Here is a 15,448-nt window from a genome sequence, read left to right as displayed (position 1 = left end):
CCATGAAATGAGTGAAAATTAATTCACGCTAGCTTTTGATTGCAATATACTTCTGTCGTAGCGCAGGGTGTTTCAATCAAAGTAAGCAGCTCCTCTTAGGTCAACTGCTTGCTGTTCTTCGCAACCTGCTTATAGGTATTATTTACTTCTAGCTCAGCGGAAGCCGGCCATTCATCAACTCCTTGATCAGCTCTTCTAACTTCACTGACGGGTCTTTTTTCGGGTTTGTTTCCTCTGTGACTTTCTTCATGGCGTTGTTATCGGGATTTCCCTGACGCTCCCGTACCATATTCAGAATTATCGCGTCCCCGTCATCATCGTCTGACGCGATGGTAGCCCACCTCGTCTGTGTGACGCACGCCATTCCCCACACCATACTCCACGCGGGCCAAAAGTTCCCGTCTTTACTTGCGCACTCTTCCACCAGCGCCCTACGCCTCATCCAGTGCCACAACTTAGCCATCTCCTGCTCCGACCACACCCTCGCGGTCCTGCCCTCCCGCCGCCCGAGCGCCTTCCACTCCGGCCACAGCTCCTGGCCATCGTCCCTAGCCCTCAATATCCTCGCGAAATCCTTCGCCCGAGGCTCACCGACGTCATTAGCACCGTCGTCGAACCGCTCGCATGCCATCGCGCCCTCGATGTCTGCCCTGCTCAGCCCGGGCGGCTTGTGCGTCGTCCACCGCACGTACACGCACTCGCGGCACCCGGCCCACTCCGGGTCGTGGGAGCGCGCCTGCGACCATCCGAAGACGGACGCGCAGAACTCTGCTGCTCGCTGCGGCGACTGGAAGACGTAGATGCGCTCGAGGCCGGTGCCGTCAGGTGTGAGGCGCCAGTGTGTGTTTTCGAGCAGGAGGTCGAGGTCTTCGAGGGAGAGGGAGGTAGCCTTGAGATCGGAGCGGTCGTTGGACTTGGGTTCGGAGGCGGGCGCGGGTTGGTCGGTGGGGGAGGAAGAGGAGGAGGAGGAGAACCTGGTGGTGGTGATGGTGGTGTGGGTTGAGCGAGAGGGTCTGGTCGTCGATCGCGTCGAGAGTGCGCGGAAGGTCGGTGGTGCTACCGCAGCGCTGCGGTGTAGCAAGCGCGGGATGTTAGCAATGTGCGAGGGCCGGACGCGCACCAGCGACCGGAGGGGAGGTGACATGATGAGCGCTCTGCAATTGAGAGGGTTTCAATTGAGCGTTTGAGCAGCGAAAAGGTGGACAGCCATTGGGAGAGTGGCCCAAGCTCCTGCTTGCAGAGCTCGGTGCGCTGGGTCCATGACTCGCCGGGTAAGACGACAACCTGTTCCGATTGTGAATTCATGCAAAAGCCTACTACAAATGGAGTCTTCCTCGACTCGATCTATTGAACTCAAACTAATAGCACCAGTTTCACAGATACCAGTCTTATGGTTGTTTCAATATACTTTTTTTGAAGGCAGTATGCACATGTCTCCTACATGGAACACAAAGCCGAAATACTTGTAGAACATGTGGAAAGAAGCCAGTTGTTCAACAGATGTTTTCTTGTAATGGAACATCGTGATTCTCGTATCCACCATCCAGAACACAGTTCTTTTATCTCCTTCCCAAGTCAATGTCCAGAACCTGCTTCAGCGTCTCCGTTCCTTCGGGCTTAGCTCCTTCCAGCTGGAAAAATGTCTTCACAGCTACGTCCACGGTCTCTTCAAAAAGACCCTTCACGATCCCCTTAAGATCGTCGCCAGTCTGCCTAAAATCAGGGAAAGCATTGATCTCGAGAAGCCAGGCGTTGCCCTGTGTGTCGACCATATAATCGACGCCGAAGAGCTCGAAGGCTTGCGGAAGTGGCTGAAAGTGGATCATCATAGCTCTCGCCGCTGCTTCAAATAGCTCGCCGGTGACGCTGCAAATTTGCGAGAAAACATGTTCTTTCCAGCCGCCGGGGAGACCGGCGAGCTCCTTGTGCGCAGCTGTACTAGAGGCGTCGAGGTTATCTGGCAGATCCCAGAAGGCACGCACACTGCCTTCACGCTGATCGGAGCCCTGCAGGCACGTGTTCGTAAGGTGGGCGCGGAGGTCGGGCTGCCCGCCTTCCTCCTCGGAATCAGTCTTCTCCCAAGGCGCACCGTAAGGGGCCGCGGCGAAGAGAGCGAGCATTGGCTTGTAGACGTAAACGCGCAGAGCTCCGACAGCCAGCACGTACGTCCGGATGTGGAACTTGCGGTTGTCGAAAGTGAGCGGTGGGTGTATGTATGGCTGTGCGATGAAGTGGCGTAGCTGCGAAGTGATGATATACTCCTTCTTCTCCTCCGTGACTTGGATGGCAGAGGGATCGAAATTCCATCCGCTGTCGCCGGTGGCCGCGGCTTCTTCTCCAGTCTCGGAACCCTGGTCGCTTCGGGCGTCTGCACGCTCCGTCGCCTCCCCATTAGGACCATCACCCTGGCGTTCTTCTTCTTCCTCCTCTTCATCATCTGAGTCAGGACGCTCTGCTTCCCAGGCCTCGAAAATGTCCTGAAGCTCTTGTTCAGTACTGAAGAGTTTGATGCCCTGTCCACGATCGCTCATTCCAGGTTTCAGAATCCACCATTCTCGGTCTTTCGGCTCCTTGTCCTCGTTCTTTCGGAACGCTTCTTGCAGCTCCCAGGCTTCCACAAGAGCGTCGTCAAGGAACTCTGCATAATCGAGTTCAAACTCTACACTCGACTTCACGTGGTTCCTTAGCTTCGACTCTGGATGTTTGACGATCCAGTGAGAAACGGTGGTCGAGAGGTAATGCTTTCTTATCAAAGCTTTGCGAATGACGTAAGCGTTGATGAGGATGTTGGGCATCTCTATGGCCTTGTCGAAGTCCAGAGCCTCATACGCACTGAATTGAACCATGGGGCCCACGCGATGCTCATCCAGAGAATTGATGAGCTTGAATGAGCCGGCTGCGAGGCGCTTTTGAAACGCCTCGACGATCAAAGGCTGCACATAAGGATCCTCATAGTCCAAAAGGCAGTCTATTGCCCGACCTGCGGTCATATCCGTAATTGCGAAGGTAGCTGTCGGCGAGCGAGGCATGGTAAGCGGCTGTGGGGAGACGATGACAGCGAGAAGGGGGACGGCAGGAAAAGCGGGACACCAACGGCAGGCGGGGTGATGAGAAAAGTGACGAAGCACTAGCTATATAGTGCTAGTTGACGAAGTATGGGACGGGGCGCGCACGAAGCAGGAGCGAAATGTGGTAAAACATGCAGATGACTTACAGACGCGTCAATCTATGCAAAACGGGATTGTTCGTCAGGCTGGCGTGGCTAGCGGTGGCGGCTAGCCTTTGGATTCAGCAAGGCGTTGGGCGCAACGGTGCAGATCCGTGGACCCGCGTGAAGTTTCGGCGCAGTTTTAGCTCGGCCGCAAAGCCGGCGAGTTCGCAGTCCGGCGTCCGCTCGCATCCGTGTCGCACACGTGACGACTATGTATACAACGGGTGCCATTTCTGGTGTTGACTGTGGCCATTGCTACACGACCGCTTCAAGAAGACGAAACTCGGGCCCTTTGTTCACCTAGAATAAAACTCTGTTCCAACGCCACGCAATGCTGGTCGATATTCCTGAGACATTCACACAAATCCAACCGCGACATGAACTAACCAAAATCTACCATCAACCGCCTGATTTAGAAGAATTTTCTTGGCGCCCACTCATTTCTTGACTGGAACTTTGGTGAAGAACGAACTGAGTTTCTTCATCCCCGATGTGTCTGCCTTCGCCAATTGCTTCACACCGCGGCTTTGGTTCTTCTTCTTTGCCTCTTCTTCGTCCCTCTTACGCTTCTTCTCTGCGCGAATCGCAGCGGCTTCCTCGTCTTCCATGCCGCGCTTGCGGGTAATGTTGTCGGATAAAGAGCGTAATGCCTGGGCTTCGGACCTGAGTGCGGCAAGATCCTGCAGATGCTTATCTAGCGGGCTAAAATCCACTATGCTGTTTGAGGACCAAGTCGATTGAAGGAGCGCGCGAACGCTAGGCGGCAGATACGAAGATGACATGAAGTCAATCGCAGTGCGCAAGCGCAGGAGATGTGGTATGCCCTCGGGAGCATCAATTGGTTCCTGTTTTGCACAGGTCGTCTGTGAATCGGTAGTAGCGGCTGTGGTTGCATGATCTTCCGACTTCTGAGAATCCATTGTCATCTCCACATCTGTTGTACTTCCGGTTGTGGCTCCGCTCTCAACAATTTCTGTTGCTGTAGCTTCGGCGCCTTCCGATGTGAGGCTTACGGTAGTTTCCTCGCGCTTTATGCTCATGACGGGCCGTTCCAGGGCCTTGCGGACGAATTTTTCTTCCATTGAAGCAGGAAGCCCTTTCGCGACAAGGCGTTCGGCTTTGGCCAGCAGCTCCTTTCCCAGTTTCTCGATGGACAGTCGGAACATCTTCTCATCGCCTGCGTCGACTGTGTCGCATGCGGCTGCCATTCTCTGCTCTACCCTTGCCCGCAAAGCTTCATTTGATAGAAGTTTTCTCAGCTGAACGGATGAGCTTCCCAGAGAATCGATATGATCATCCACAGAGAGGAACAATTGCTTCTCATTCTCCTTCGAGGAAGGAGAAAGCGCCGGTAATACGAGGAATAGGGCGTCGACCGGTGTAGCCACAAAAATATCCTGGCTCTTCAGCGTGTAACCATTGCGCAGCGAATTTGCCGTCTCCTCGACCTCCATATTATCCGCCTCATTCTTCTCTTCAGATGCTCCGTTCCTTTGGGGCGCAAGAAGCCAGCTTCTCGGTGTGCTCTTCGGCGCAGCGACGCGGGTAAACTCGTAGAATCCCTTGTTTGGGCAGCAGAAGTAACGATTTGCCGTCGACGAAGCAGGATTGGGGAGTGTAACTATGCGCGCTTGCGAGGAGGTATCTTTCGGAAGGACGAAAAGCTTAGGAGGATTGGGGTCGGTGGGGGGCGGCGCAGGACCGGTTGCTGATGCCGTCTTTTCGGTCCCGGCGTCCTTGGTAGGTTGCTTTTTTGATCGCGTTTTCATTTTTGTATGACGGAAAATGATACAGATATATCCAATGAGCAGTCTAGATTCCAATTCGGAAGTCTGTAGAGCTGCTGGCGGAGAAGGTGTATGCTGAGCAAGGGTGATGGAGAAGGTAGCGCGGAAGACGCGTCGGTGGAGCTGACGCGCGCCAGGCACAAGCGGGCGCGTCTCGCTAACCGCCAGGGCCCTGTCGCTCGTCCAGAGCGCCATCCTTGTGCCTTAGACGCAGCACGAAACCACTTCCGCCGTAGCACAAAACAAACACTCCGCCCGCACCAAAACACGACCCGATCTGAGCGGCCAGAGCCCAGCAGCGTCTCGAGTCCCGGACATGGTGTGCGCGAACTGGGCGTTCCTCCACACTACGGCGCATTGGAAGGCTTGCCGATGATCAAGAGCGACGACGCCATGTCTCACGGTATGCCTACTTGTGCCGTGCCGGTGCCGTCCGCGCCTTCCACATGCTAACCGCTCCTCAGCGCCGTCCCAAAATGATCCAAGTTGGCCACCCAAATCTCCCCACCAGGCCCTCATCAGCTCTCCCAGCGGCCGCAAGAAATGGGAGCAGCGCCGCCACAACCAATCGTCGCCCGCCATGGCCAGCCCTCGAACCGGGTCGCGTGCCGCGCAGCTCTTATCGGACGGCATAGAAGGGGGTGATACTGAGGAGGATGACGACGAGGAGACTCTGCAGCTCAAGCTTCAAGCTATCGAGGCTCGCCTGCGGCTCAAGAAATTGCAGGCTGCCAAGGCGAAGCAGGCCAATTCGGAAGCTGAGAACAGCGAAAGACGTGATATATTCAGCCCGCGGCCTCACAATACTACGGCTCCTGGAGCACAGCCGCGGCCAGCAGGTCGCACTAGGGCTCAATCTGAAGTTCAAGTCCCTCTGTCGCCTTCCGCCGACCGCCGAGCTCCGCTTGATCCCACATCCCCTGCACGTGTGAAACTTGGGATCGACAAGGGCCTCCGCGCACAGGACGTTTCCCTTAAACGGCCTTCCTTGTTTCGAGAAACTTCAAATACTTCTTCGCGACTCGGGTCGAACGCCCGCTCAGATCGGCCAAGTTCATTTAGCGGGCCCAGCGGAACTGCCGCGCGGGACTCGACAATAGAGAGACCGAAATCGTTCAGTGAACGGCTGGCTGAGAGCAGGCTGAGAGACAATGAGAAGCTAGAGAAGGATGAAAGGATCCAAAAGGCAAGAAGCCGCGGCTTTGGATTGGGTGCAGCGGAGCGTACGGGCAGCAGCCAGGACGACCGGACCCCGTCACAACTGTCAAATGGAAGTGGTTCACATACATTTGAGAAACCCACCCGCCCAAGCTTCCTAAGGCGGAAGCAGTCTTCGAGCACTAACAACTCTTTCGACTCGTCCGCAAATGTGACAAGGCCAGCATCTCGCCATCGTTCTGCGTCGCAAACGTCTGCTAGTGCAGATGCACCTCCTAGAAAAAGCTCAAGTTTCTCTGGATTGCCTGAATCCACTCCAGATGAGGGTGCGTCTTTCGAACCATTCACCGGGATTCATCTCTCCAAGCGACTCCTCTCGCATAACATCGTTGCACGTGCGCTTGATCAGAAAGAGCTATATCCGCTTCCGCGGCTGCTTGCAACTGTTAAAGGCCCTAACTACGATCCCCCGGACCATGAAGCAGATTATGTTGTTCTGGGAGTAGTCGCATCGAAATCCTCGCCGCGAGATGTTAAAACCCACAAGACGGTCTCGACTGCGGATCCAGACGATGACGATGGACCAAATAAGTCAAAATTCATGGTATTACACCTGACCGATTTTAAATGGGAAGTCGACCTTTTCCTCTTCGGCACGGCCTTCACAACCTTCTGGAAGCTCACGCCTGGTACACTAATTGCCATCCTGAACCCTGGAGTCTTTCCTCCACGTGATAAAAGAACAGGACAGTTCTCCTTGAAGCTCGGCTCTTCCGAAGATACCATCTTGGAGATTGGCACTGCTCGTGATCTCGGCTTCTGCAAGAGTGTCAAAAAGGACGGGCAAGAATGCGGCTCCTGGGTCGACAAACGCAAAACCGAATTCTGTGAGTATCACGTGCATCTGCAGGTTGAGAAGTCCAAGCGCGGGCGTATGGAGGTGAATACCATGGCAGGATTTGGGAAGGGACTTGCGGGTAGGAACGGTGCTCGCCCAGCAGAGACCAACAAACAGTACGACAGCTACCTTCATGAGACAATGTATGTCTTGCCGAAGCATATGAGCGGTAGAAGCGCAGCGAATCGATTGGACCAGGACGATGACGCCCTGAACCGTGGTATGAGCCGTGAGGAGCTACACCGCAAACGGCTGGCCGAGAGAGAGCGGGAACGCGAGCTTGCGGACAAGCTGAGTCGCATGGGCGGCAAAGCGGGCAGCGAGTACATGAGGGCCAAGGCAGGTAGCCGACCGGGCACTTCCTCCACGGCCGACAGTTCCAGAAGCAGCCGGCAACCTGCCGCTGGCGCTGCGGGCGCTTACGATACCCCATTCACCCGCACACAAGATGCGCCAGAACCTGTCGACGCCGCTTCCCTTGGCCTCCTAGGCAAACGCGCGTCCGACGTGTCTCTCAATCCCGTCAAGCGGAAGCGCACGACGACCTTGGGCGGTAGTTCTCAGCCCACTGCTTCGTCTTCCGCCCGCCACACAGCCGAACCGATGGGCTGGGGCGGCGCCAATAAGCGCGACCTCCTCCTCAGCCCGTCCAAGAAGCTCGTCAGCACCCGCCGCATCGATGATATGCTTCGTCGTGATAGGCAGCCGCAGCAGCAACAACAACCGCACTCTCAACTATCACCACGTGGTGTGCTGAATCTTCCCGAGCGAAGCAGGAGCAGGGAGGGCAGCCCTAAGAAGAAAGCTAGGTTGATGATCGAGGGCAAGGGCATCAGAGAGCCTGGACGGGAGAGCATGGGGAGTGTGGCGGTCACGACGAAGGCACCAAGTAGCGATGATGACGATTTGGAGATCATCTAGACGAGTAATGGGTCTCGGCGTTTTGTGCGTGTTTTACGGTCGATGAGGAGAGGATGATGGTGCATAACGGTGTTTTGTGCGTTATCGGTGGTGGCGTGAAACACAAAGAGAAAAAGAAGAAGGAGGGTGGTTCGGTTGCATGTGATGCGAGTCACGGCCGTTCAGCAATGCTTACGCACTGATTTTTCGCTTCTCCGGTCACTTCCTCTTGCCAATGGCTTCGTGGATTTTTACATTTGTATTCTAGTCAGCTCGGTATTATTTTCTGCTTCCTTTCTGGTTTATGTTAGGGGAGAGAGCTTGTATGATATCCCGCGTTGGAACGCATATTGGTGTAGTATTGGTATATTGATGATATTTCCACTAAGTTCTGGCAGCTGACGAACATTGGGCATTGCTGAACATAGGCTAACGTTTGTGCTGTAGACATGGGTGAATACTAATTCTCTGCTGAGAACGAGAGATGACGCCTATTCGTTCAAGGTGATAGGACTGGGATAGATTGACCTCTTATAAATCTTTCTTATTTATTTCAGATCTGTCAGCAGATCTTAATTCCGTATCTGCATCCAGACGATTGCTTCAGCTACTTATCACATGTTTGGATAGGCATCTGAAACACAAAAAAGTAAATCCACGATGTATCGATATACCAACTCAATAGCGGAAATCTTGTTGTGGTTGAATGAGGCTAGAACGAACCACAATTGCAAATCAAGCCCACGCAGAGCCACGGTACATTGACAGACCCTGACTGACGCGAAGAACATAAATAGCTGACCCAGCACTGTAGCAAGTTCATCTCCTTAATCACTCCGAGGTAAGTCTTCTTCATACCCTTTTTTTTCATCATGCCACTGTTCAACAACCACACCCTTCTCTTCTCCATCAACCTATCACGACCGCCGATCCACCGCCATCCTCCAGGTCTGCAATAACAGTACTCATCCTTCCGCTGCCTCTGTACAGGAGATTCCTTTTGCCGATAGTCTTGAAACCTTTGTGTTGATAAAGGCATCGGAGAAGTGACGAGCGGAATGGGCGCGAGGGCAAGACTGTGATGTTGCAGACTTCGAGCTGGAAGGCCATCGCAGCTTGCTGCTACAACAACGTCAACGGAGAATGAGCGAAAGAGGGAAGATGAACCACATACTCGTGAATCTGCTCAGCTTGTCTTTGCAAGCCGGCCTCCGCCATTCTTTCGTCACAATCGCCGTCGCCGCCGTGGTGGGAACCTATATGATGGAAAAGAGAAGGGGAGCCCCACCCACCAACCCGCTCCCCTTCTCTCCGCATAATGAACGGTTAGCATGATTCTTGTTCCTTGATGCTGACGTTCTCCGGAAATATTTCAGTCTCAGTGTGGTCATATGCTTGTCTTTGACTTTAAAGTCAACATCGCGTGCCAGAGAGTCGCCCCACATAATGACTCTCTGCCGCTCAGAAAGGTTGTTTTCATCATTAGAGCAGGATTAGGGTTTATTGAACGTACCGTCATGCAAGTGTGTTGGCATTGGGAAACAACCAGACCGATGATGAAAATGCTCCCTCACAACATCAGCGTCGTGATCTGAGGCGTAGGAGTTTCCTTCCGCTGTGCGGCTGTGAATCACTCGTCGATGAAAGGCGATGGTCCAGGGTAGCTGAGGTCTGGATTCCCGGATAGGTCAGAGACAGTGATCGTTCAAATGGGACGGCATGGAAGGGGCAGAGGTACAAGCGGCAAAAGATGAGAGAATAGGAGATCGAACAGTACGTCAAAGCACTCTGCCATACCTCTTTCATGAATGCAAGCTTCCCCCGATCTTCACCAAGCCATCCGGCTACCGTTCGAGGTCCTTGTGTGAAGCCACTCTTCCATAACACATGACTCTTTTGTCGGGAATCGGTTAGAATGACGTGATGGTGGTGGCTCTGACGTGAAGTTGTTGCGGTATCGAGTTGGATTGGATTCAGTACTGTAAGGAAGAGAGGGCGATTCCGAGTAGAACTGTACAATGGCTGCGTTCCTAGCGGAACTCGAGTTGCTGTTGCGCAGACCAAAGACGGGATCGTGGAGACAGCAAAATGAGAGAAGAATCGAGGGAGTCATAGACTGAAGTGCATCATAACGGATGAGAGACGTGAAATTCATGCCGAGGGTATGGTGAAGGGTAGAGGAGAAGCTTAGTTCAAGGAGCAGGCCAGTCGTGATGGGAGGAAATAGCGACAGGCCATGTGAATGGAAATCACACTCGTGTCATTCCAGGAAGGCAATTTACATGAGTGCTGCAAGTACGGATTCACGTCCCATTATGCAGGCATGAAGAATCAGAGAAGGAACATGGGGCGCAGCAGTAAGGCAGGCGGCTTGCAAGCCCTTTGCATCATGCATCACGGACTTCAAGATTATGCTAGCGCATTTTGCGAAGACTTGCGACTCCTGTAACGTTCACATGTTTATTCATGTTTGAAATCTCGTAGCCTATGGTATTCCCAGCAAGATGGATAGGTCTTCAAAGCGTGAAAGCCAGGAACACTGCTAGGGAAGCTGCCCGTCACTGCCTCTGGCTTAACTTCGACGACTCTTCAGTCTTTCTGGAAGATCGCAGTTGCAAACGTACAATGGCCAAGCCTTTCCTGCCTGGAAAGTGCCATCCCAAGAGACCGAAACTGCTACCATGACGCAAAAGAAGAAGCTGGGGCTGGACGAGATCAAGGTAACCAAGAAAGTGCTCCAGACGAACTGCAATTTCCTTTTTTAGACGGCACTGGCTTCTCCATGGACTCTAAGGGTATTCAGAGGTACCGCATCAAGGGGCTTTTATGCATTGTTCACAAAAGTGGCCAGCGCATGGATTTCACGAGTTGAAGGAACAAACATGTATATACATAGTAAAATCACAGGCTTATATTGACACGAAGCTACCAATTTACGTCTCTCCAAAGACAAAAACACCCTTACCAGATCTGAATCCACTAAGCGTGCCCTGTACAGCCTTGACCAGCGTCTCCTGTTCCGTCTTCCACTCCCACTTGACCTCATCCACGGGCACATCTTTAAACTTGCCTTCACGAATCAGATCTAGCACGTGGTCGACCGTCTTTTTCTTCTCATCGGGGTGCTTCTTGCCCCACTGGCTGACCCAGAAGCCATCGAAGTGGATGTTCTTAAAGATGAGCAGGGCGGTGGGCAGCTGGACGGGCTGCTTCGACATGCCGCCGTAGGTGACGAAGTGCGCCTCAGGCGAGAGCAGCTTCGCGAGGGACGTGGCAGGCTTGCCGCCGACGCAGTTGAGGCCGAGCAGGACACGGTCGCGGCCGCCGCTGGTCCACTCCTTGACACGCTCGCCGAAGCCCTTCTCCTGCAGCTCCTCGTCCGTCACGACAACATCCGCGCCGAGGTCCAGCAGCTCCTGCTTCAGCGCGTCGGTACCCTCCGGTCTCGCACGGATCACGTTGATGCTGCGGTAGCCCCAGAGCTTGCCGAGCTGGATTGCGGCGCGGCCGACGCCCGAGTTGGCGCCGTTCTGCACAAACCAGTCGCCTTCCTTCATGTCGGAGAAGTCGCGCAGCATGCGGTACGCCGTGCATGGGTTGATGCTGACGGTGCCGGCCTGGATCGGCGTCAGGCCGTCCTTGTTCTCGATCTTCAGCAGGTTCGACGCGTCCGTCTGCGCGTGTGTTCGCCAGGTGCCGAAGCCCGGCTGCTTCATGATGACCCAGTCGCCTCGGCTGAGACCCTTGACGCCGGAGCCTGCAGACAGAACCTCGGCTACGCCCTCATTACCGCCCACAGCAATCGGGTTTGGTGTGCTTAGCTCGGTGGTGAATGTCGGCTTGGACGGGTACACGCCCTGGATCTGGTTGATGTCGGCCGGGTTGATGGGCGCGGCGAGGAAGCGCAGCGTCAGCTTGTCGCCATGCGCGGGCGAGATTGAGTGCTGGTGTAGGCGCAGAACGTCCTGCGGCTCGCCGTACTTCTCGAAAGCCAATGCCTTTGTTTGCTCGTAGCCGTAGACGGAGATGCAGCGAGCCTGCAGCGTGGAGGAGCGGAGGGCGGGGCGGGCAGCCGCGATGGGCCGCGCGGCGGTCGAAAGCAGTACTCGTCTGGAAGCCATTGAAGGCTGATTAAGGGTATAGGTTGTGGTCGCAGAGGTTCGTGGGGGTTTGGAGGGTTGCACCAGAGCTCCCGCAGAATGACGTCGCCCCGCGGCCCGAGTGAATTACCGCGCTTCGGCCAACTGGAAGCACTCGCCATTACTCATCAGCTCCTCTTCCAGTCGCCTCTGAAAATTCCTACTCAGTGTCAAGGAATTCCTGATGCCCCACGTTTTACAATGAAAGAAAAATGATGGGAAAAATCCAGATAAAATCCATATAAACATGCGCTTAATCGTACAACAGGTTTCGCATCTATGATGCTGCTAGAATTGACGCATAGGCATAACAGCATTAACAAACAGCTCGCGAAGAGGGTATCCAACGCAGAGTAGACCATTAACCATTTTCCATCTACGGGCAGAACCGCATGGAGCAGCACATCAACGATGGATGGGGCTACTCGTCGTCGAGAATTGAGCTCGCCAGTGTTCCGAAGTACGGAATTTCGCAACGATCAAGAGTTTCCGCTATGAAAAGTCAGCAACGAAGCTCTTTTGCGTCCCGACAATGTATTTGCTTACCATCGCGATATGCCCGCATCGTAAGGAACCCAATCATACCCATGTCGAGGAAGAAGAGGATCCAGGAGATCAACGAGGAAAACGAGAAGATGATGTGGACGACGAACATGAACGAGAACAGTAGCGCCGATTGCCATGCGTGAAACCTGTCCAGTACCACACCGTCAGCTTGATTCTTCCATATTGCCTTCCGTTCTCCATGGACTCAGACTTACCTTACGTAATCGCTCCGATGCTCCAACACAAGCAACAGTACTCCCCCTGCCGGCGGCAGCAACAGGTACGCCAAACACGCCTCCCAATCCATCCGTATCCCCAACCTTGTCTCAAACAAATCCAGATTCTCCCTTCCACCTAAGCTGCCCGTGCTTGCAGCACCCCATGCCGCGGCGTTGTTGTTGCTGTTGCCACCCCACCCTCGCTCCAGATCGGCGCTTCCTCGCTGCGGAGGGAAGTACGACGCCACCGAGTTCTGGTTTCCTTGCGGCGACGCGATTGCCGATGTACCGAGCGCGCTGTTCCCACGCTGGTGGCGGCTGGTGGAGAGTGAGGGTCGCGGCGAGTGTGTTGGTGAGCGGATTGGTGGCGACATGGCGCGCGTGTTCTCCGGAGAGGCGTCCTGGTAGGGCGCGAAGTTCATGTTGTGTAGGTGGCTGGTTTGTCGCTCGATATAATTTTTTGTCGTATGTGCAGTTTTAGCGTATGGCAGTTTGAGGAGCGCTGATCGGCGGGTGCTATGTCACGGCGTGTACGTGTGTTGGAAGCGGTTCTTGTTAAGGGCTAGCGACGAGCGTGAGGTAGAGGACGGTCGTTACTTGTTCGGAAGCGTGAGGGCAGGATCACAAAGGAAATAAGTGTAAAGAAAATGAAAGAATGGGGACACGGAATAGCGGGGTACCTGGTGTCCGTGTGATGGTGATAGAGAGGCGGTGGAGAGATTGGCCGTGGTACGGCAAGCGCGCGTAGGGCTGAACCGGAGCTTGGAGCTTGGGCCAAGCCTCACTATCACGCACTATATGGCTAGCCTCTTCCTTCAGGGTTCAGGGTGCCGTGGCAACCTATCCCGTTATCTGATCATTTGGACGAAGCACAAGATCGGCGCATCAAAACAGACTGGCACATGTGGGTGGATTTGGAATGATATTTGGAGAACTGGATCTGCAAAGGGTCTCCTCCAATGACCTTGACGCTAGCACCAAAGCAACGCTTTCGGAAACGAGGAAAAGATGGCTAGGGAGTCTGCCAGAATCTTGCTGAACTTGTAAACTATGACACAGGATGATTGCCATCTTTAGAGTGCCAAATCTTCGATCCTGACCAGACCGTTTCCCAGTCCAGCGGCTGCCCATCCTCCGCATCTCAAATTTGGGTTCCACGCAACCTGTGTCGATGCCGACTCTTCTTCGTAAATTGTATTGTACACCACGCCTTCGTACTGATTTGGCAGACCCTGCTCCACCCAAAGCTTATAAACTTCCGCCTTGAACCCGTCGACAATCCTGCTCATCGGTCCCGTACGCTTGAGCTCGACGTTTGGCTTCATCTTCATTACGTTGTCCGGCGGTTGCTTCAGGTCGCTGCGGGTGTCGGCAGCTGCGGAGGCCTCGTCGATAGTCCCGTGCTTGCCCATGGCGCGTCGCCATTCGTGCATGAACCACGTCTGGTGCCACATTTCTGCTTTGGCAATCAGAACTTTGCGCATCGGATTGGTGGTTATGACCATGCCATCCGTGCAGCCGATGAGCGTGAACGGATGAACCGGGCTTGCGGAGATGTGCTGTATATTGCTGTTTGCTCGACCTACACTCATATTGACGTGAAAGCGGCGGAGAGAGAGTGCCAGAAGCGTGTAATTCTCGTCGCAGGTCAGGAAACTCTGCGAAATTTCGTGCCATGCTAACGGTGCGCTTCCAGTGCGGGATCGCTGAGAGAATACAGTATCTTGGTTCGGAGCACGGATGTCCACGAGACGAAGGAAGCCATCCATACTGCTCGTTGCAATGCAATGTGGGCTGGATGGGTAGGCCGAGGCGATACTGAGGATGTAACTACTGTGGAGATTTTGGTAAATCATCGGCCGGGGACCTCTGGGTCCGCTCGGAACAGGGGAAAGAAGGAAGTCGGAAATGTCGAAGACTGCAAAGCTACCATTAGCGCAGCCGCATGCGACATGGTTGCTTGAAAGCCAGGTCACACTCGTGTAAATGGAGTCGGGCGGCTTTGACTCGAAGGCAGCTGTTTGTACGCGGAGGTAGTGGCTTGCTGAAGACTTGGGATATCTAATATCCAAGACTCTCATTCGTCCATCCGCCCATACACCTGCCAGAAGTCCGAGATGCACTTCTTCCTCGTTTTCTTCTTTTCTTCGAGGCATAGGACACCATCTTATGCTGCGTACGCTGCCCCAATCCGTACACAACGCAAGCTCAAGCTTCGGGGCGTGATCGTAATCTAATCGTCCATCATCGGTTGATCGGATCATCCAAATTTGGATGGCTGCTGGAGTTGGATCGGCGGGGGCATAGCCTGGCGCGCCGTGAGCTTCAGTCGTTTTGTAAGACTTCTGTCGCTGCATTGCCGCTGTCGAAATGTATTGTGAGCCCTCTTGCCACGGGACCCATTCAAGACACTGAACCTTGTAGCCCAAGTTAAACAGCCACGCTTGTCTCAGTGGTGCTTCCTTGGTAGTAATTCCGGCTTCCTCCTCAGCATTGGTTTTGTAAGCGTCTTTTGACCATGCCTGACCGATGTTGATCACCTCTCCCGCCGCAATTTGGAAGGGCTTTTGGTTTTGGAATGGTCCGAGAAG

At 54.2% G+C, this 15,448-nt stretch overlaps 7 protein-coding genes across 7 annotated transcripts; 1 reads left to right on the top strand and 6 right to left on the bottom strand.

Moving 5' to 3' along the window:
• Positions 1-148: 148 nt before the first annotated feature.
• On the bottom strand, positions 149-1,144 carry LTHEOB_5506 (uncharacterized protein; the record flags this gene model as incomplete). The annotated part of the gene is made up of 1 exon (XM_035514659.1): positions 149-1,144. The coding sequence occupies one exon, from the start codon at positions 1,142-1,144 to the stop codon at positions 149-151; it is 996 nt and encodes a 331-aa protein (XP_035373796.1).
• Positions 1,145-1,559: 415 nt separating this feature from the next.
• LTHEOB_5505 (Tubulin-tyrosine ligase) lies at positions 1,560-3,029 on the bottom strand (the record flags this gene model as incomplete). The annotated part of the gene is made up of 1 exon (XM_035514658.1): positions 1,560-3,029. The coding sequence occupies one exon, from the start codon at positions 3,027-3,029 to the stop codon at positions 1,560-1,562; it is 1,470 nt and encodes a 489-aa protein (XP_035373795.1).
• A 619-nt stretch (positions 3,030-3,648) lies between these two features.
• Positions 3,649-4,980, bottom strand: LTHEOB_5504 (Ribonuclease H2 subunit B; the record flags this gene model as incomplete). Its single annotated transcript, XM_035514657.1, has 1 exon — positions 3,649-4,980. The coding sequence occupies one exon, from the start codon at positions 4,978-4,980 to the stop codon at positions 3,649-3,651; it is 1,332 nt and encodes a 443-aa protein (XP_035373794.1).
• A 390-nt stretch (positions 4,981-5,370) lies between these two features.
• LTHEOB_5503 (Zinc finger Mcm10/DNAG-type protein) lies at positions 5,371-7,975 on the top strand (the record flags this gene model as incomplete). The annotated part of the gene is made up of 2 exons (XM_035514656.1): positions 5,371-5,401; positions 5,463-7,975. The coding sequence occupies 2 exons, from the start codon at positions 5,371-5,373 to the stop codon at positions 7,973-7,975; spliced, it is 2,544 nt and encodes an 847-aa protein (XP_035373793.1).
• Positions 7,976-10,887: 2,912 nt separating this feature from the next.
• On the bottom strand, positions 10,888-12,075 carry LTHEOB_5502 (Trans-2-enoyl- reductase; the record flags this gene model as incomplete). The annotated part of the gene is made up of 1 exon (XM_035514655.1): positions 10,888-12,075. One exon carries the CDS (start codon positions 12,073-12,075, stop codon positions 10,888-10,890), a length of 1,188 nt encoding a protein of 395 aa, XP_035373792.1.
• Positions 12,076-12,514: 439 nt separating this feature from the next.
• LTHEOB_5501 (uncharacterized protein) lies at positions 12,515-13,279 on the bottom strand (the record flags this gene model as incomplete). Its single annotated transcript, XM_035514654.1, has 3 exons — positions 12,515-12,585; positions 12,640-12,785; positions 12,855-13,279. The coding sequence occupies 3 exons, from the start codon at positions 13,277-13,279 to the stop codon at positions 12,515-12,517; spliced, it is 642 nt and encodes a 213-aa protein (XP_035373791.1).
• A 651-nt stretch (positions 13,280-13,930) lies between these two features.
• Positions 13,931-14,449, bottom strand: LTHEOB_5500 (Transcription factorTFIIIC complex subunit tfc6; the record flags this gene model as incomplete). The annotated part of the gene is made up of 1 exon (XM_035514653.1): positions 13,931-14,449. One exon carries the CDS (start codon positions 14,447-14,449, stop codon positions 13,931-13,933), a length of 519 nt encoding a protein of 172 aa, XP_035373790.1.
• Positions 14,450-15,448: the final 999 nt, after the last annotated feature.

The sequence above is a fragment of the Lasiodiplodia theobromae genome, assembly GCF_012971845.1.
Source record: "Lasiodiplodia theobromae strain AM2As chromosome Unknown scaffold_15, whole genome shotgun sequence".
NCBI classification, from domain to species: domain Eukaryota; kingdom Fungi; phylum Ascomycota; class Dothideomycetes; order Botryosphaeriales; family Botryosphaeriaceae; genus Lasiodiplodia; species Lasiodiplodia theobromae.
This window is presented reverse-complemented; position numbering and strand designations above follow the sequence as displayed.